The 20,498-nt window shown below is 40.7% G+C and overlaps 1 protein-coding gene across 1 annotated transcript in view; it reads right to left on the bottom strand.

The window, feature by feature from the left end:
• Positions 1-20,498, bottom strand: part of RUNX1T1 (RUNX1 partner transcriptional co-repressor 1) — a 127,581-nt gene that overhangs the window by 24,116 nt on the left and 82,967 nt on the right. Inside the window, 4 exon segments of the mRNA XM_032858741.1 lie at positions 3,328-3,529; positions 4,098-4,183; positions 8,912-9,162; positions 19,984-20,165. Of these exon segments, the coding sequence (XP_032714632.1) occupies positions 3,328-3,529; positions 4,098-4,183; positions 8,912-9,162; positions 19,984-20,165 (721 nt within the window).

The raw sequence follows: 20,498 nt of genomic DNA, 5'->3' as shown, positions 1-20,498 counted from the left end.
GGGTGAAATTTACAATGTAACAAAACTCAAATGTACAAAGAACAAGTCATACTTCGAAAGTAGAGGCAATTGTTTTAAAAATTAGCTTTCTAACTTTAGTACTTAAATATCTGGACTTTTTCCTGGAAAGTGAGTAATAACAATAAATAAAAATCTATGAGCTCAAGGGAAAAATCTAATATTTTGAAGAGTCCTTCACGATACCAACCTGTTTTTGAGCCGAAACAACATTATGGGCTTAGTGTGTACTCAATTTTAAAAATTGCTCAAGAGGCTGTTCAAAATAGCCTTCATTTAATATCTAGGGAAAACTCTCCAATATTCAATTAGTAATAGATTAGTCATGTTCTCTTACTAATCCCTCACACTGACTTAACACTATGGATAGATTTCAAAAGTGAGAAGGGGAGTGAGTTTAACAAGTACAACAGAGTGGTCATGGAGGTTATGTTCTCCTCTGTCCAGTCCCCAAATGCAATTTAAAAATTGTCAGAGGAAAAAAAAAAATTCTCAGAGAGAGTGTGTGTGTGTGTGTGTGTGTGTGTGTGTATTTGTGTGTGACTATACACTGCCAGTGTTTCCAAGCTAGGGAGGTAACCAAGGAAATATTTTGAACTAAAGATATCTCCTATAATATTATTCTGAAGTTCTGCAGGTCTCATTTGACCTCTGTAGCAGCTGCAGGGAATTAAGAGAATTGAGCTAAAAGAAACATGGATAATGTAACTGCAGGATACAGAGATCTACATGTACATAAAGATACAGACATAGCCCTAGTTCTTATCTATACACACACATACACACACTCGACATACTCGATGACACACTCTCCGGAGGCAGAAATGAGACTCATCAGCCAGTAATCTCTGGTCTTTTCTTTACACATCAACGTATTCAACTCCAAAACCTAGGAGAGAACCTTTGAAAACATTTCATGTGAAATCGGTGTGGTCCATGATTATAAATCACCAGCTGTCTCAGAGTCACAGCCCAGACCCCACAAAAACAAAACTCACAGGCTTCAAGACTAGGAGGGGGCGCACAATGAAAGGCCACGCCGGTTGCTTAAACTTGCGCACTGTGTGATTCTTGACAAGCTACCTCTCAAGTTGGATGGTTTCTTAAAAGGTAGCCTACGGTTCTGTGGCCACAACGAACAGGACTGTTTATTAAAAGAAAAAAGTCAGAATCCAAACAGAGAAAGCAAATGCTTGTAGTCTTTGAATATTACAATCTCCAAAAACTTAAAGCCAAAGCAACCTCGTATGACCAAAACTAGGAATTCATAAAGCATCATTAGAAATAATGTAATTTGGGTACTCCTAAGAAGTTTTTTAAAACCAACTTTATTCTTCTAGTTAACAGGGAAACTAAACCCATTGTCCTCGAGAACAATATACATTCGCATCACCAGAATGTATACGCAACAGTGGTGATGATATGACATGTCCTATATTCTGGGTGCTGCAAATAACTCACTTAGGCATGAAGTCCCATTAGTGGCTGAATTTTTTTCTTTGACAGTAGACAGCAGATAATCCTAATCCTGTCAGTTAAGGGGCCGTCTGGTGCCAGGGAACTAGCTGGGGCCCCTGCCTCTCTTCTCCAATAGACCAGAAGCTCCTCGAGGGAAGGGAGGAAGGATTTTATTCCTTTATTATGTTGCCTAACACAATGCCTGGCACATAGTAAACGTTAAATAAGTAAGTACTGACTCAACAAATCAGTTCAATAAAGCAGGTTAAACCAAACTCTTGGACTCCTAAAATTTTATTTAGTTTAAGGCTTTCAATTTTTGCTGACACTGGGTGGTTACAGATACCAGCTTCATTTGTCTTGAACAGATCTATCACGGTTAACCAATTTTTGTTCACAATAAAGAAATAAAAAACAGGATACTTACTCAACTCTGCTCTAAACAGTTTTACATGGACTGGCGTTGATTCAAATTAAACCTATTTTCATTGCTTGCCTTAATGTATCCTAACAAATGCACATTCATCTTTAAAACAAGCTTTAGAATAATACCTAGTGGGTGAAGTAAGTGACTTGGAATCTTTGTATAACACTTATTATGGTAATGAGCATTCAGCATTCAGGGATGAGCAGGAATCCGCAAACCTAAAGCACAAAGGGAACTTTATTGCTTAGGAATAATTTTAATAAAAAATAAAATATGATCAACAGCCAAGTAATAGACAAGTTTTTAATTTTTGATAATCAACCAGGGTTGATAATGAGGCCAAAGTCATGAACTTAATCTGCACATGTGTAATTAGTTTTGCATGCAGTGCAGACTGCGCCCTGAGTGAGTTGACAGGTGTGTGGCTAAACAAGTAAGAAAACGAGATGAGAGAACACAGACAGACACAAATCCATCTCCACTAACTTTACTCAGATGGCACCCACGTGGAGTAGCCAGCAGTGTACATGGTGACACCTTGTGATTAATTGAGGCAAAAGTTCACAGGCTACTCAAAAATTCTCCCAGGTTCAGGATCTCTTTCCATGTATCTGTGACGATATCCTATTTATAAGCTCAACATTCTCCATATATCAATATTAGCTATGGTTACATATTAAGCATTCAATTTCTAAAGCTCGACTATATTAGCAGTCGCATTAGAACTAATAAAAGCTTTACATGGTCCTAAAGCCAATATTACACTATATGTTAACTAAGTAGAATTTAAATAAAAATTTGGAAAAAGAAATTAAAAAATGAAGGCCTTACGCAACCTAGGTTAAGGTCAGGTCACCAGAAGACAGTGCTCCCTTCATTGCTAATTTGCAAGTGCCAGCTAGCAGACTATATAACCATTAGGTCTCTCTTCCTGGGTAAGTATTTTATGAAAATAAAAAATACAGCTGGAAAACAAGGCCGTCTTAGAGTCTGTGTCCTCAATTAAGAATCAGACAACACATCCAACACCGTTTGGCAGCAGAACTCCCTGGAGAGTTGCTGCCACCACAGAAGCTCGCGGCGCCCCGAGATTCTGTTCTGGCACGCTGGGGGCAGGCTGCAGCGAGGCGTGCTGTGCAGGGGCACAGGTCTCCGCGACGCAGGTGAACCCTGGCCCGGCCTCGAAGCTCTGCCCCGAGCCCAGCATTACCTGCAAAGAGGAGCCGACGTGTGGCCACCGCCTCTGCATTGGCCATTCGGCGGGCTTCCGCACGGAGACAACAAGAACTACCGGGGATGTCCAGTGTTTATGGCTCTAGAAGGCCCTGCACACCCTTTATTTTTGCCAAGACCCCCCGAACGTGAAATGGGCACAAAGAGCGTGAGCACTCTCCGTCCAGCGAGTCCACCCAAAGGAAAAGTACCTAGCGCCACCGGGTCCGGGTTGACGGGGCTCTGCTGCCGCGAGTGGCCGCCGCCGCCGCCGCCGCCTTTCTTCAAGTCCTCAGCGTCGCTGTAGCGCCGGATCCAGTAATTCAGCTCCTCGCGGTCGGCCTCCTGACACCGCCGCAGCACGGTGAGGGACCGCCGTGTCTTCTCCACCATGTCCATGATGCAGTTCAACAGCTGTGGAAGGGGCGGGCGCGGGGGAAGAACACAGCTGTCACCACCACCGAATGGCTCGGGCGGGCAGCAAGACCGACCACCGCAGGACCAGGAGGGACGCAATGGCCGTCCCCAAGGCTTCCTTCCATCTAAGTGTTTTCAAAGGTCAGACCTGACATTGAGGACCGACTGAGGAGTAAACTCAGTGGGAATGAGAGTAAAACGTAGGAGGCGTGAACATGACTCATGACAGAGATTTCGGCTGAAGGCCCACAGCCAAGTTCCCAATACTAATCCCATTATTGTATAAACCAAATGACCCGTTTGCAATAAAACAGGAAGGAACCCACGGATCTGGCTTGGAGGACTCCTTTCCACGACCTCACACTTCTCTTACGTCAATGCCTTTGATATTAATGTAAAATCAAATCCTACATTTATTGCAAATATTCCCACTCATTACTTTCTTCAAGGATAGCACAAAACCTAATACCCTCAAAGCATCCCCACCCATTTCTCTTTTATCATAGAAGCCCACTCCAGTTGTTTCTGAAACATATTTTAACCTAAATGATTACCGATATCTTACATGGTCAAGATGTTTCCATTCCTCTGCCCATTCTCTGTCTGTTAGTCTGTGATCAATCATTTCTTCTTGACGTGTGCCATGCAACCCTACGAATGTAGAGAAGAAGGCTGAATTACCCTACAGTGTTCAAGACATAATCCATACATGCACAGGCACTTAGCAAAGACTAAACTAAATGATGTGAAAATGTATTTGATTTTTTAATGGAGATATAAGTCATACTCACATTCGCAATTACCTAATGGGCTCTTCAAAGAATGATAAAATGTTAAAACTAGGAAGAATGTTGCAGGTCATATGGTCGGAACCCTTCATGTAGGAAAAACAGGGAGTAAAGTGACACCAAGCACTGAGTCAGTTATCCATATCATGTTCCCAAATTGAAAATATAAATATATACTAACTCTTAATAAATATGAGAAACCACAAGGAGACATTAAGTGGTTTCAAAGTGCAGCTTTCTAGCATTAAAAATAAAGACAGCATAAATCACTTTACATGATAGGTATATGCTTTTCTAAAATGAGCATGGTAAAATTTTTCCACATTTCAGCACAGGCAAATGAACACAACTCTACTGTGTATACCTCCATGATGAAACTAGGCCATGAAGAGAGGGCTTGCAAAATATGAAAGCAATGTATACTCATTTGATTTACTAAAAAAAATTTTAAAAAGAAATAAATTGGACATCACTTAGGAGAAAATGCAACATACCAGATGTAATTTTGGACAAAAATCTTTTTTTTTTTTAGATTTCATTTATTTCGAGAGAGAGGGAGAGATCGCATGTGTGCAAGTGGGGGGAGGGGCAAAGGGAGAGGGAGGGAGAGAACACCAAGCAGACTCCCTGCTGAGCACAGAACCTGACCTCGGGGTTGGATCTCACAACCATGAGATCATGACCTAAGCCAAAATCAAGAGTTGGCTGCTTAACTGTCTGAGCCATCCCTGCGCTTAGCTTTGGACAGATATCTTAAATCCAAGCCAAGAAACCAAAAACCCCAATTTGTAATCTATAGAGTTAAGTATTAATGCTCTTCAGCATCACAATTAAGTTACAACACAAAAAGGTAATGTGGAAGTGCTTACCAACCAAGCAACAACAGCAATGGACGTGGGCAGTGAGGTAGGATGCTCATCAAGATAGAAAACAAACGTGTCTCCCTGAGAGGACAGGGTGGGAGGCTATGAGCAGAGACACCCAGAAATGTGTTGCTCCTCTTACAAATTCTTAGTTTCCACTACAAAAGAAAGGCATTGAACTATGGCAATATTTTCCACTTTAAATGATTAAAACCCCTTTTCAGTTAGGGGTTACTAACCATTACTCTATAGCAAATTAAGTCTAACATGGCTTGGGCTTCTAGACACCTAGGTAGGCTCCTTCTCAAAAGGGCATCATGTGGGAGTTAGAGTACAATGAGACTTCTGAGATACTGAATTTCACTTTCTGTGGCATCAGAGCGGTTAGAAGTCCCTCTTTTGCCTGATATAGAGAAATAAAGATGATGAGTCACATGACTCTTTTTAACCAACCATGAAATGCAATTTAATTTATAGCCTATGGAGGCACACACACACAGTGCTTTCTCAGATTAAATAAAAAGCTAAATATAAATCACTTCACATCATTCTTGTCTAATTAGAACATGTTCAAAGATACATTTTTAAAGTTAAAATGGTCAATGCCACCTATTGGTAAAAAAGTAAAATTGCAAATATGTGTTAATTTGCATAATAGAAAAGACATTGGGGGAAAAGAATATTTAGTTATTACTCTGTCTGTTGTGACTATTTCAAGTTGAAATGTTTGCAAATATGTAATTTTTGTTGACTTATTTGTTACTTATGTTTTAGGAAATAAAAACACTACCACTGAAATGAGTCATCACAGAAAACAACCAGAGAGTGATGAAGATATAAATATGGCACTGACTTTCACAATGGAGGCATCTTACTATTTGGTTTTGAGGACCAAGAACTCTAGAGGTCTCAAAAGTTTCAGGAGCGCCTGGGTGGCTAAGTCAGTTGAGCATCTGACTCTCGATTTCAGCTCAGGTCATGATCTAAGGGTCATGTGATTGAACCCTGCATCAGGCTTCATGCTCAATGCGGAGTTTATTTGGGATTGTATCTCTCCATCTGCTCCCAACCCCCACTCACGTGCTCTCTCTAAATAAATATAAAAAAAAAAAGTTTCAAAAATTCAGCAGATCTAAGTCAACAATGATATAAGCTCTAATGCCAGGAGGAATATTAATGAGCCATAGGATGCCTGTGGATAATGAGATTCCAACATTTGTGGAATACTGCTAAGCTTCATCTCATTTAAAAAAAAAAAAAGGTACATTAGAAACATGTTTGAGCCCAAGTACTTGGTAAGAAAATATATAATTTGCTGCTTCTGAACTCTGAAGGTCATCTGTTAGAAAGAATCAAATCTCTAAAAAGGAAAAACTAAATCAACTCAAAATCTTAACATTTATTAATTTCTATTTCAGATACTTAAATATTCATCACCACACAATTTTCATTTACATTCATAATACCAAAGGGATATACTAGGGGAAAATAACTCATAATCATTAAAGAGCACATTTCCATTTGTGGGCAATTTGACAATAATGTTGCATCCTAACTGGTTCTTATAGTTTAGAAGATTTTAGCTAACTAGACTAAAACTCTGAAGTTTACTTATAAACTAATGTTGTTTGTAAAGATATTTTATTAAAAGACTCTAGTGAGTGTATGTCTCTACATAATAGGCATTTATAAGTCATACTAGACTAAGTGTACATTTATGACAATTTTTATATTCTCAAAATGGCAGCCTAATGTAACACCACCATTTGTTACTCATACATCAAGATTTTATTTTACACTAACACACACTAAACTGTGCCAGACTTTAGGGATAGTTAAGTAGTTGTACATATTTATAGAGATTAGCACTATTAGTTTTATAAGCTAATTTAATTAATTAAAAGGTAAGGAACATGGTCTGAAGAAAAATCATATAAAACCAGTGGGTACAGATATAATTCATAAAGGGATATTTTACATTACCAGATGAAAACATAATCATTGCACATAAGCCTAATTACTTCTTTGCTGATTACTTTATAGTGCACTGGAACTAATATTTTATAAAATAGCATTTGCTACCTAACAAAGAGGCCACTTCCCTGCACCTACAAGAGCAGGATATCTTGAATTCGTCTTACAATGACCTGATGAGTCCACTTCTATTTGGAAAATGAGCAATCATGGTTTGGGGGGCCTAACGTCATAAAAAAATGGCAAGCCCTTTACTTAGAACGAGGTTGTTACCACATTTGATTTGGGGGTGGGGGCGTCAAAATATTGATCCAGACTGAGAAATGACATAACCATTTTTTAGAGCTCTTCAGAAATAGTACCTGGGAGAACATTAGACAGACTGGTTCTTAAGAAAGCACAAATTATATGCTTAGCCATTTGTCCGACACAATATAGAAATGTAGCAAAGGCTGTTGTGGGAAGCAGAACTACTTTTTGACTGTCTTACAACCAGGGCCTCAATCACGGCCCTTCCCCTCACCCTGAGCCTCCTTTCCTACTTTCTGAATATTTGGAGGGCTACATGGAAAAAAGGCAAAAAGATCCAAATACAGCAGCCCTGTTCACTAGCAACTATAGTGAAAGCTTATGTAAACTTCTACTCATCACACTACCTCTATCTCTGGCTAAAAACACCGTGCCTGCTATTGGAGCAGTGCTGTTCCCGGAGTTCTGCATCCCCAGCCCTGTGTTCTCTTTTTCCGCTTAGACTTTCTTCCCTGCTCTTTCCACCACCGTGCCCACCAACTCTACCAGCCAGGCAAGTTCAGCAGCAATTAGCTGACTAATGAAGTCCTGCTGGTAAGTGGAGTGGACACAGGAGAGGGAGAAAGAAGAAAGGATTGATGGTTGCTCTCAGTTTATGAATAGCTCGAGTTGCTAAAATCAAGAATTACAAGAGCCTGGAACAGTGCTCTGATGCTCTCCCCTCCACCCCCGATCTCAGGGTATCCAATCTTACCTTGTTCACTTTCCCTCTTATTTTGCATGGCAGACACTTGTTCTTTATAGGGCCATGTCTCCTAAGTGCTTCCCTCTTCAATAGTTTTATGTAAAGAAGGAATGAACACAGGCAAATGGATCACATGTTTACCTAAACTCATTCTTTCTTTGGCACTTTGATCTATGACACAAAACTGTCAATACTAAATTTAATCACTGTCACTTGCAGGTGAAGAAAGTACCAAACCATTCCTTAAAGAACATCTGTTGATTTAAGACCGAGACATCGTGCCTCTCCTATTTTTCAAATACAGAGTACCACGAAGACTGGCAAAATCAAACCGAACCCTAAGACTGTCTGATATAAAAGTACAATGAAAGAAAAGGAACATCTTAGCATTTTAAAAAATGTTTGTGGCAGACAGGCTGCGTATGAAATCTCTAATGTTAAAAAAAAAAAAAAACCAAACCTAGAAATTCACTTTGCATTTGTTGAGGACTTTATATTAATTTAGGTGCCCCTTTCAAAAAAAAAAAAAACATTAGGCTGCTGTCATAAAGACCATAAGTAATTAAGAGAGAGAAAGCACAGTTGTTAAAAAAACATACTCATACTAACCAACTGTTCTCATAAAGGAGACAACATAAAGAGAGAGAAGAGAATTTTTACCCCTATCACAGATTTCAAGCCTCAAGTTCTGTTGAGAAGTAATGACGGGAGTCTTCAAGCATCCAATGCCATAAGAAGTGAACAGATTCTTCAGGCTTACCCATAGGTCTGTTTCTGTCCCTGAGGTCCCTGTGGCTGGGGTGTCGATAGGAGTCCCTGTAGTGGTGGGCAATGGCCATATCATCCAAACGGTAATGCTGAGGTGGAGGTGGGGTGGGGTGAGGCAGGCCATTGGGCTGGTAGGATAAGCCGTTATTTGGACTGTACCGCTGGCCTGGGCTAATAGTGCATGGTCGCTTGCTTGGATGGTCTGAGTGCAAAGGCTCTCTGTCAAAGCCATTTTCTTTGGTTCTAAAAGGGGAAGAAAAAGTTTCATCATGTTATTCAGAAGCCAGCATAGTTCAGACACTCACATGTGAACTTACAATATAAACAGAGTATTTATTTATTGGCCAGAAACTTTCTAAACTTGGCTTCCCAGAAGACCGGTGGGAATTCACTGGAACCCGTGCTGAGGCCTAAGTCATCCCAAGACCGCGCACATGAGAAAATGGGTTCACGCCTCACCAAGCTGGCAGATATCTTTCTGGTTGTAGCTTGCATGTGGGGTGAGATCACAACTAAGAGTACTCATACTTTATTACTTAAGTAAGAGTAGTCTTACTTAATCTCCCTCCCTAGCTAGCATATTTATTACAAAGCAAAGCAAAACAAAACAATCAAAACAAAAACAAAAACAAGTACTTGATTTCAAACAAATTATCCTAAAACTGAATGGTGTTTGGTGAAGATTCATCAAAGTGGTTGGTATGGCATCCCTCTCTTGATGAATTCTGAAGAAATTCCTATTCCATTGATCCAACCCAGCATCTGATTTTCATGTTGGAGAACATCTAAGTGCTAGCTGTGTGGTCCCATACAACAGCTACATGCGGCCATTTAAATTTAAACGGAAGCTAATGTAAATTCAGTTTAAACTCAGTTCTTCATGGGCAGTAGCCACATCTCAGGTACTCACCATCACAACCTGTGGCTATGGCATTGGACTACACATATACGGTGCATTTCCATCATCACAGAAAGTTCTATGGAAAGGGCTGATTATGCTGAGCTAACACAAGGAAGCAACGCAACGTCTAGGACCCGGAAACTGTCTTCCCCAGCAGTCATTAAGAGCTACCTGGAAGTGAGTCCCCTTAAAGTGGAGAATGCTTGCCCAGGGAGCCTCTGTGACCTGTCCTCAGGTCTCTAGGCAGGATGGGCACACCCTGACTGCATTTCATGATGGGATACACAGAGCTTTAAACTTGGCTTTCAGAAGGAATATGGTGTATGAATAAGGCCCTGATAACTAATCACTGCTCCTAGATTCTCACACAGAAATGGGGCTAAAGAAGTATTTGGGGGCTGGATATATCTCTATTTCTTAGAAACTAACTCAATATATTCAGTAAAATAGGAACCATTCACATCCCAACTTTGACCGAAATCACAGCTCCTACACTATTTCCTTTGTATTTGGCTCTCCTCACAAGACCAGCACTCTAACCTTAGACCAGTGATAATATCTACTTTCCCAGGAAATGTCTCCATGAGAAATTCTACCAAGTCACAGTCGCTGCAGACTTTCACATGCCTTTTTGATTTTAAGTTGGTAACAATAGCATAGAGGCCTTTTAATATACTTTTCCTAGTTTCTTAGGTAGAGTCTATGATATGCTCTCTGATAAACGCTAGAGGCATCTGCATGGAAACTAACTCAACAGAGATATGGAGATCAGAGCATTAAGACTCTGCCATGAACCAACCCATATGTCCCTTTAGGGTAGAGCCCCAGTGACAATGTATACACACCAGATGGAGAAGGATAGAGGATGTAGAGACAGAAGGCCCAAGCACACAAAGAACAAAGAGAAGCTCTGCAGAGTTGAATGTGAAATAATCTATAGCCACTACCTGCTGAAGAGAGAGGCACAGTTCTAGCGACAGGAACTGAGCCAACGCTGGAAAGGGCAGCAGGGCATGGTCCCCGTGAGACTAGCAGCCAGAAGTCAATGCTGCTTCCATCCAAGTAGGTGTCTGATACATATGGGCTCCATACATCTTGATCACTGATATCAGATGAAATGCCCAATATACCTCAGACACTACCTGAATACACTGTTGAAAATAATTTTTAAAAGTGAAAGGGAACAATCTAGCCACCAATTTATCTTCTAAGAGTAAATTTGACATTCTAATCTTTATTTTTATATCCTGTATATTTCTGAATAAAACATCTCAACATTCAATGCACATCACCAGCATAAATCAGTTGATAAATACTGAAGACTATTAGTAGCTATGAACATAATGCTGACACAGCACCTACCTTACCGGCAGGGTGGTGTAGTGGAAAGAGCACTGGACTGGGAATCAAGAGACCTGAGATCTAGTCCTGGCTCTTCCACGACTAGCTGTGTGACCTTGGGCAAGCCACTTAACCTCTCTGGACCTCAGTGTGCTCATCTGTAAAATGAAAGGGTTGGACTAGATCAGTGGTTTTCAAACTGTGCCACCTGAAGTGCTTTTACAGGATTCTGCAGGCAATGAAGAATTTTTTCCCCCAAACATCGAAGACTTGAAGGACAAGAGGAACCCACTCAATTTTTGCAAGTTGGGGTTCGACCTAAGGTTTCACTTTAAAGGACCAGATCTGTTGCTAAAATTGAGTTTGAAAACCACTGGACTAGATGATTGCTGAGGTCCCTCCTAGTTTGAAAACTCTGCGATTGAATTATTCTGTATTTACATCCAAATGGCCTAGTTAGGACATCATGGTTATAATCGAAACATAAGGCCGAATGCTTCGCTGGCCAAACTCTGTCAAAGTCAACCACTTTAGCCAACAGAGAACGTCTCTGTTCTTTGCTTTGAACAATTATTTGTAGCGTGTGTGTGTGTGTGTGTGTGTGCGCGCGCGCGCAAAAATAGAAAATATCCTCTAAATATCTTATAGCAGCCCCTGTTGCATTTCTAAATATGCAAACATCTCTGACCCAGCTGTCAAACCACCTTGACTTACTGGTTTTGCCTCTCTTTGTTCAATAACAGCAACCTACAACATTGGAAGAATTCTTATAATTTTCAAAGTGGCTGGATATATGTTATTTACCTTCACCCTCATATCAGCTGTCTGATCAGCGTTATTACTTCAATGACCCATTATTATGAAATAAGAGGTTTTTTTCCCCTAAAACAAGGACAGTAATATCCCCAAGCAGGGCGAAGTCCTGAGTGGGACCCTGCTGTCCTATCACTCTGCTAGCTATCGAAACAATAAAGCTCAACGCCTCACAAAGGTAGTTATATTTTAACAGCAAAGCATTAAAATATTCACGGCTCATAGAAACAAAGCTATGAAAGGTCTCCTTGGTGCTTCCACAAATCACCCATGTCTGGTTATAGGGCCAACCCTATTCAAAGGAGTTATGTCCAGAAAGGTAACTAAAACATCTTAATTGCTATCTGTCTGTCTTCTTCTTAAAAAATGCCAACAACTATCTACACCTCATTTACTTGAACAAATTCTAAATTAGCTCTTTTAATGTTGCCCTTTCAAAGTGTACCGGGCTGAACGAACAAATTGTCCTGTCACTTTTCATTGTCCCGTACCAGCATACTCTTGAAATAACTCAAATTCTAGTGGGAAGTCCATCATGTCTCAGAGATTTCTGGAAGGCATTTTGTTTGTTTTTTAAATCAGCCTGAGAATATTCTCTCTCCCTACCAAGAGAAATTTTCCTGAACATAACCCAACCACATCAACATTTAGATCCCAATCACTTCTCAGGAATCTGAAGGCCCTAATAATAAAGGGCCACTCAGGACTCAGCTGTGTGACCTCGGGAAGGTTAACCTCTGGCTTCAGTTTCCTGCCCAGTAAAATGGGATGAATGGGAAATAATAAACATTAAAACAAACACAACAAAACTTTAGAGACAACCTAAGTTACATTTTATCCCACCTCAGGCTGTTTCCCCGCACCCCCAGCTCCTCAATAATGGAGGCTATGCTACAACTTTCTTTTCCGAATCAAGTCCTGCCAAGGGTCCCTTAAGCATCCGTAGCACAGTGCCCTTTGCCCATCTTGGCCTGTTCATGCCCCTGTCCTCTCAACCAGTGTCTCAGTCAAAGCCAGGGCTAAGTTGCCAGCAGACTCTCACAATAAAAAGACACATATATTTATTCTTGTACTTTAGAAGTCTAGATTTAAATCTTATTTTAATGTAGTAGCTTGATGTTTAAAAAGCCCAAAGACATTAATGATTTGATATTAAGCACATCTTCCTTCCCTTTTCTAACACATGTAATTTGTTGAGGTTTCCACAGACTAACTGGACACTGAATCAAAGTGGGGGGCGGGTAAAATCATTCTTGACATTCTTTTGTCAGCAAAAGGTCTCTTCAGGAATCATTAGGAACCAGGGAAGTTTAGATAAAAATTTAACATGCCACCTTTCCATTGATGTTGAGTAAGGCATCTGAAATTAAATGTATTACAAATTACCCCGCCTCCTTCAAATGAAATTCGAACCTAATTCGTCATGATACCCCAGAGTGGTTTCACTGTTTTTGCTCTCTCCCTGGAGGAAGTGGAATATGTAGACGGGGAAGAACAGAGAGCTGAATGACACGGGACCATCATCGCTGGGCCATATGGAAAGAAATGCCTTCAATCCCTCCATGGCTGATGCAGCACATGCTAATAATCCCTTCAGGTGCGAGTAAGATGCAGGCAGTGTTTGCCACTCCACACACACAGCCACAACACCTGGGCCTTCAAGAATTACAACAGGCAGGTTCAGAGAGCCATCTGAGTCTTCCCTCCCATGTCTCCCAAAGCTTGCCACCTGCTCAACTTGCTACTGGCTGTCCCCATGCATTTTCTAATTTCTGGCCACTGAAAGGTTCTCAATTCTCCTGCTCCTGCTATCTACAACTGTGCTTTCCCTTTCTAACCTGTTATCTATAAATTACAATTGGAACCCTCCAGTTTTTTCTGGTCAGTGAGCCAATCATGGCATTCTGTTCCTGGGCCACGCATGGCTAATTTCATTGTTGTGGGTATTTCATAGATACATCTTTTAAAAAAATAGAAAGCCAAGATAGTCATCAAGAAAGCAAGCAAGCAAGACTCTTGAGAGAGAGACCATTTGGTATACTACTGAAAGTGACTGCATTAAATGCTTAACTTTATTTGTTCAAGTAGGATTGTTGGCATTGTTGTGTGTTGTGTGTGGTGTGTGTGTGTGTGTGTGTGTGTGTGGTGTTTTGCTTTGTTTTGGTTCAGACACCCAGTATGTGTAATACACCACCCTAAACTTTCCTGGGAATAAAAGATGCCCAAGATACAATCCACGATGCCCCAAAACCCTCTCTGTAAGATTATCATTTAGTACTATACTTAAATTCTTTTTTGGAAGAGTGCTGGCAAGAAATCTTCACCATAAACACAATTTAATTAGAGATGTAAGGTTTCTATACATTCATGAAGGACCGGAATTTGGCACATTGCATAAAAACAGTACAAAAGTGGATCGGGACATTAGAAGGAGTAAAGATCACTCCACAATGGGAGCTCAAGAGAGCAGGGCTATGGAGTTGGCTTCAAGTTTTGGCACTGCTAATTGCTGGCCGTATGAACTTAGACAGTTTAACCACTATGTGCCTCAGTGTTTTCATCCACAAAGGACGATGACTGTCTCAGAGCTACTAAGGATGATCTGAAAAAACCCGCATGAAGAGCCTAGCCCGTATCTGGTATTCGACAACGTAATCAAATCAGTTTGTTTTCAAGGTGGGGCATTCAGCAGCTGGTGGTGTAGGAGTCATTATTATAAGATCACAGACACTGAGTCAGAGAATGAGGGGTCAGAATCCCACCCATGAGCCTCTTAGAAGCCACGTGACCTCAGACACATTCTCCAGCCTGCTTCTATACAATAGACCTGGTAGAAAATAAAGTGCTAGGTATACAGCAGGCTCCCCTTATCTGTGGTTTCACTGTTCCCAGCTCCACTTCCCTAGGCAACCTCAGCCCAGGAGCAGATGATCCTCTTCCTCACGTATAGTCTGCAGGCCAGCAGCAAGCAACCTAACATGACATCACACCACCAACGTCATTCATGTCACTTCATCTCATCACACAGGCATTTTTTCATCCCACATCATCACAAGAAAAAGTGAGTACAGTACAAGAAGGTACTTTGAGAGAGACCTAACTTTTTTTTACAGAACATTGTTATAACTGCTCTATTTTATTTTTGTTGTTAAGAACATGATGGCTTTTTGAATTATAAATTATAAATTATTTATAAATTTATAAATTAAACTTTATCACAGGTATGTATATATAGGAGGAAACACAGTATATATAAGGTTTGGTACTATTCATGGTTTTAGGCACCCACTGGGGGTCCTGGAACCAATGTATGCCCCACAGATGGGGGGGAGGAATTACTATATATTAATATGTTGGTTACTTAGCATGAGGCTTGGCACATCTTAAGTGCTCAGTAAAATAGTAACTATTTTAAATATTTATGATTGGGAAGATTTCATTCAAATAGCAGATACTGCCTGAGTTAGCCTGTAAAGTATGAATAGAATGATGACATACAAGAACCAAGGCACCGAGCAGAAACCATCAGTTAGAAAACAAACTAAAGCACGAAGAGTATTCAGCAGGGGGCTAGACCCTAAGGGAGCAGCAAGAAATAAGACTAGCCAAGTTCACATGGAAGTTGGTGTAGAGAGGCCAAAATGTCCTCTACAACCAGGCAAGTCTGATCATGTAAATGCGACTGAATACTATTTCACTAGAAGACTTCATGATTGATCTGACTATAAAAAAAAGTCATTTCTACAGGAATGATTACTCACTTTGTGCAACCAAAGACTGCATAAAAGATGCAAAATGAAAGAAGAGTATAACATAAATTCCCTACATTTTGTCACAGAAAACTGAATGCAGTAGACAGTACAAATTTAATTCTGATTGGCATAGTCAATTAATCCCATAATTTGTTGTAAAGTGTATCTACTTTTTCTTTTTAGAAAGACAAAAATATTGAAACCTCATTTATGTTACAGAAACGGAAAAATGGGCCTAGAGGTTTCAGCAGCTGTGTGCTGTGATGACCAATCTTAAATACTCAACCAGACAGTTTCAAAACAACTGCTTTCTGACCCTCTAACCTTCAATGTTTTTTAACTTACTCACTAAACCAGGAAACCTGGTTGACTGTGGATCCTCTGTCATTAAAAAGATCTATAAACCCCCAGAATATTATACTATTGCATTTACCCACTTGAGCAATTATGCAGCAGAAATAAATGAGGGAAAGTAAGGGGGGAAAAAACCCCTCTAGTTTCTAGTTGAGCTTTCCTTATTTAAACTGCACATTAAAACATATTTTGTGCAACTGCAAAATTTCAGGTCTGTAAATATGCTGGTTTTACCCCTAAGAAGCTTCGTGACTTTAAGCAAGTTTGTTGGGCCATGATTTCTAAAAGCACTGGCCTGGTAGATCCGTAAGATCCCCTCCCAGCTGACGAGCTACAGAATTCTAAAGGTCAAACAAGTCTTTTCAGAAAATAGTATTTAATTCTCGAGGGAGGAGGAAATACATATTAATGCAACTGTGTGGCCTACATAATAAAGTTTAGATGTGTTAAGCTGAGAACGATTTAGAGTATAGTTCTATTAAAATGATGATAAATGAGAAGAGGATTAATATTTAACATCGATCATTTGAAACAGTAACAGGTAGAGGTAGAAACAGTGTTACCCATATAAACCCAAAGATCATTCAGTTTGATTTCTTAAACAAGGAAGATTCTCTAAGTCAGAAAAGCAGCATTAACAGATGCAAACATATTAAAGATGAATTATAACAAAAAGCTGCAGGATCAAAGCTGTTAGAAAAGACAGACAGCAATGATTAACACAAGTGTTTTCACCTTCATAATTCTTACGCGTTTTGTAGTCTCTAAAGAATGCAGCCTTCTCTAATTGCTCCTTCCCTCCTCACCCCATGTGAAAGTGTGAGTGTCTTCACGACTGTCATGGCAAGAAGTTTTAAAGAGTGCTCTTAGCTTCTAGTCTTATCTTTGAAAGCGGTCACTTCATTTAATCAGCACCAGGAAGGTTCCTATTCCCCTTGTCACCTTCTCCCAACACAGAATGACAAAATCAAGTTCTACTATAACCAATCAACTCTGAAATATTAGCAAAGAGTAGAAATCGGAATTTTCTACTTACTTTCCTTAGTATCTTAGGAAAAAATAGCATGATTTTAAAATCAAAATTGTCTTTTTCTAAATTGGGTTCTACAGTATTCTACCACAGACCTACAAATTTGGTATAGTTCTTCAGAAATTCACCCTGGAGATATTTTAAAAAGAAAGTGGAATAAATTTCACTCTTTCTTACAGGGGGGGAAAAAAAAGAGATTCCATAGATTTCCCTCAGAGTCTTCATTTCTCTGTAAATAACAATAATGTTTTAAAAAAAGAAGGAACATAAGCAGTGGCAATCATATTTAAGGATGAGAAGGAAGTTAAATTTGCCACAACCCCTCCCAGAAACGTATGATGACTGTTTTGTAGGGTAGATCTGCAATCGGCACAGAATTTAAGCCCCCAAAGTTGTAAACAAAATATAGAGTGCTCTTTTATTCGTGACATGTCATGAACAAATTACCAAAATGTGTTTTCTCCTCAGGTGTCAGTTTTTCCCTCTTTTAGTGACTGATGGTTCCCAGTGTTATTACAGAAACAGATTGATCTTTTTAATGAGCCAGTTTAATAGACTCCAAAATCTCACCGTGGCTGCTCATCCATGTCAGACCATATGTACCAACAAAACATTCAGTAAAACAAAAAAAGCTCTGCTGTCAGACAGCTCCATACTCTATAAAATTTCATATAGTAGATCTGGATATACAGATAAATAACCAGAGGAGAGGAAAATGCATATGCAAACAAGATGCAGAAAATATATGCAAAAAAGTACTGCAGAGACCCATATTTTCTTGGCTCTGATCATATTCCCACAAGATACAAATGTATTTACACAACATGTTCTCATTACCCGTCCTCCTAACTCTAAGGAAATCCATTTGCCATCCTTCCATTAAAACACACACTTCAGGGTTCCACTTGAAAAAAGAATGTTCCAGTCAAAGAGCAACTGTGTGAATTCTGGCCTCCAACAACTAACTGCCTCTGATAACTGAAGGGAGAACAAGACTGGCGGCTCTTTTAAGAAAGTTCCACCTGATCAAACTCAAATGTGCATGCACATGCAGCTACAGATCACCAGAACAAAAATGCTGATTATCTGTGGAATATACACAAAGTTAACGTATCAGCGTTAGCACGCTGCTCAGGGCTCGCCACAGCATCGTCCAAGCAAAGCCTACAGGCACAACACCTTCAAATACAAAACATTGGGAAAGAAAATCAGTGGGGAAGTGCCTGGGATACAGTGAAGGGAATGGAACTGTTGGGTCTGCTACTGAGCAGTTGGGGTTTCTAGAACACTTCCAATTTTGCCTGTAGGATTATCTTCACATTTATCACAGCTATCCAGAGCTTTTCCTGGTACCCTATCCTCTGCCCAAATAAATGTTTTCTTCCCAACTGTCCATCCAGTCTCTAATTCTTTTACATTATCCTTGAAAAACGGAGCTGCAACACCTCCATATGTGCACACAGTACGGGATTTCCTGCAGTGTACAGGGGTTAGCAGCAGACAGGAAGGCACGTGTGAATCATCTATCCTAGGGCCGCTTCTTGGTTTTCAGTATCACGTGGATATGCCATTCAGACACCTGGATTAAGCAGTTGCTTTTCAAAGCTAAAGCACTAAATGCTTCAATATGAAGAAGGAAAAATGGTTTGCAAAAACGAGAAAGCAGCCCTGTTGGCAGGTCATGTTTAGAGGCAGGTCTATAGCATGTCAGAAGTAAACTAATGTTTAACCTTTTGCTTTTGGATTTTAAACTATCAAAATGTCGTCCTATGTTGAGAGGGAAAAAGTGCCTGAGACTATAGCATAAAAACTGCTTAACAGAGGATTATGTAATAACTGTATGTAAACTGGCTGGATTTTAATAACATTCTGATTTGCAAAGTAGCTAATACATTTAAGGGTAGCTAAGTCGGTCACAGATAGATGTCTCTGAGTAGCTCCAAGGATCATAAGCTCCCATGAATCTGGAATGTGATTGTGCCAGAATGTTAACCTCTCAAAGGCTGTTTCACTCATGCCTGATAAAATGCAGACACAGGGTGGATAAGTAGAGAAAGGAAACAAAGCATAGGGCAAACACGTTTCTGAACACGGTTTCATTTCAATACAGTTCCATATTTTTACAAATATGACGCAAGACGCTGCTCATGAGACTTTATATCCTTATATTAGAAAATATTTGCAAATGGGGATGAGGCACTCAAAAAATTATTTTAATAGGTACATGGGAAATTTCACAGAATACACCTTATTCAACAGCTACTTTGTAGGGTTGGAGAAGGGGCTTTCCTTTACAATTCTCAGAATTCTGAGCTCTGAGAGCAGCGTGCCTGTTGGAATGAATATTGCCTGATAAATTGTTCAACAAAGGTGCCATCTACTAGTTCTCTGCCTTAACGCTAACCTTCACTCAGCTCGTCTAGCTTCCCAGAAGTTTTCTCTCAACTCCCCTAAACCCCAATTCAATAGCTACTGCACTGCGTTCACTGGGCAACCCACAAAGGCCAGCTTTCAAAATCGTCCTGTTCTGAGGAAACTCGGAAGGGCGAACTTCCTCACACGGGAAGGGCAAAATACGTGGTTGGGTTGAATTCTGTAACAAGTGAGAATTTTCATCTTGACTGTGTTTCTAACAACCATGGGTGGCACTGAGCCCATCCGAATGTTATTCACCCCTTTTCCTTTACTAATAAGGCGGCCAAGATGAACCTGCACAACAGCCTGACTGACACGGGCTTGGTGACCTCCCAGGCCAGCATGAGCGACCCGATGGCCTCTGGGGCGGCTCGCTCAGCACTTCAAAAGCAACAGGTCTTCGAAGCACAGACGGGAGGAAAAGGCCACGGTGGGTCCAGGGCCCTCCTCCCTCTCACCTGTCTGGAGTTCGCCTCTTCCCGTTTTCGTTCACATCGAGAAGCAGCTCTGAGGAGTCAACAGGTGAGGTGGTGCTGGCGTCCAGAAGCAGCTGTTCATGCTGGGCGAGGTACTGGGCAGGGTTCTGTTTGGCCAGCCTTGCGCAGTGGAGGAGCTCGCGCTGCAGCAGGGGCAAGTTGGCCTGTGGGGGCATGACAGGAATGAGAGGTGGACCCGAAGGCTCCTGAAAACCTGTGGACCCGGTCCGCTTTTCAAACACTGGCAGAGCACACGACCCAGCTCAGGGAGAATGTCATCGAATGCACGCCAGAAGCCTGAGTCCCAGGCACAATCCCCAGGACTGGGCTACGGCGTCTGCCTCGCCCTGCGCCTAGATTGCCCCAGCTGTGAGGTGTCTGCCCTCTGTGGGCCACCTCAACCATCTTGCCTCAGTGCCCGCTGACTATCATGGGAGTGGCACTTAGTTACTTTTAAAGTCCCTTCATATTTAAACATAATGGGATCAAAAACTCAA

Source organism: Lontra canadensis, unplaced genomic scaffold, assembly GCF_010015895.1.
Source record: "Lontra canadensis isolate GAN:19392208 unplaced genomic scaffold, GSC_riverotter_1.0 scaffold15, whole genome shotgun sequence".
NCBI lineage: Eukaryota > Metazoa > Chordata > Mammalia > Carnivora > Mustelidae > Lontra > Lontra canadensis.
Note: the sequence above shows the minus strand (reverse complement) of the source record. Positions and strands in the feature narration are given on the sequence as shown.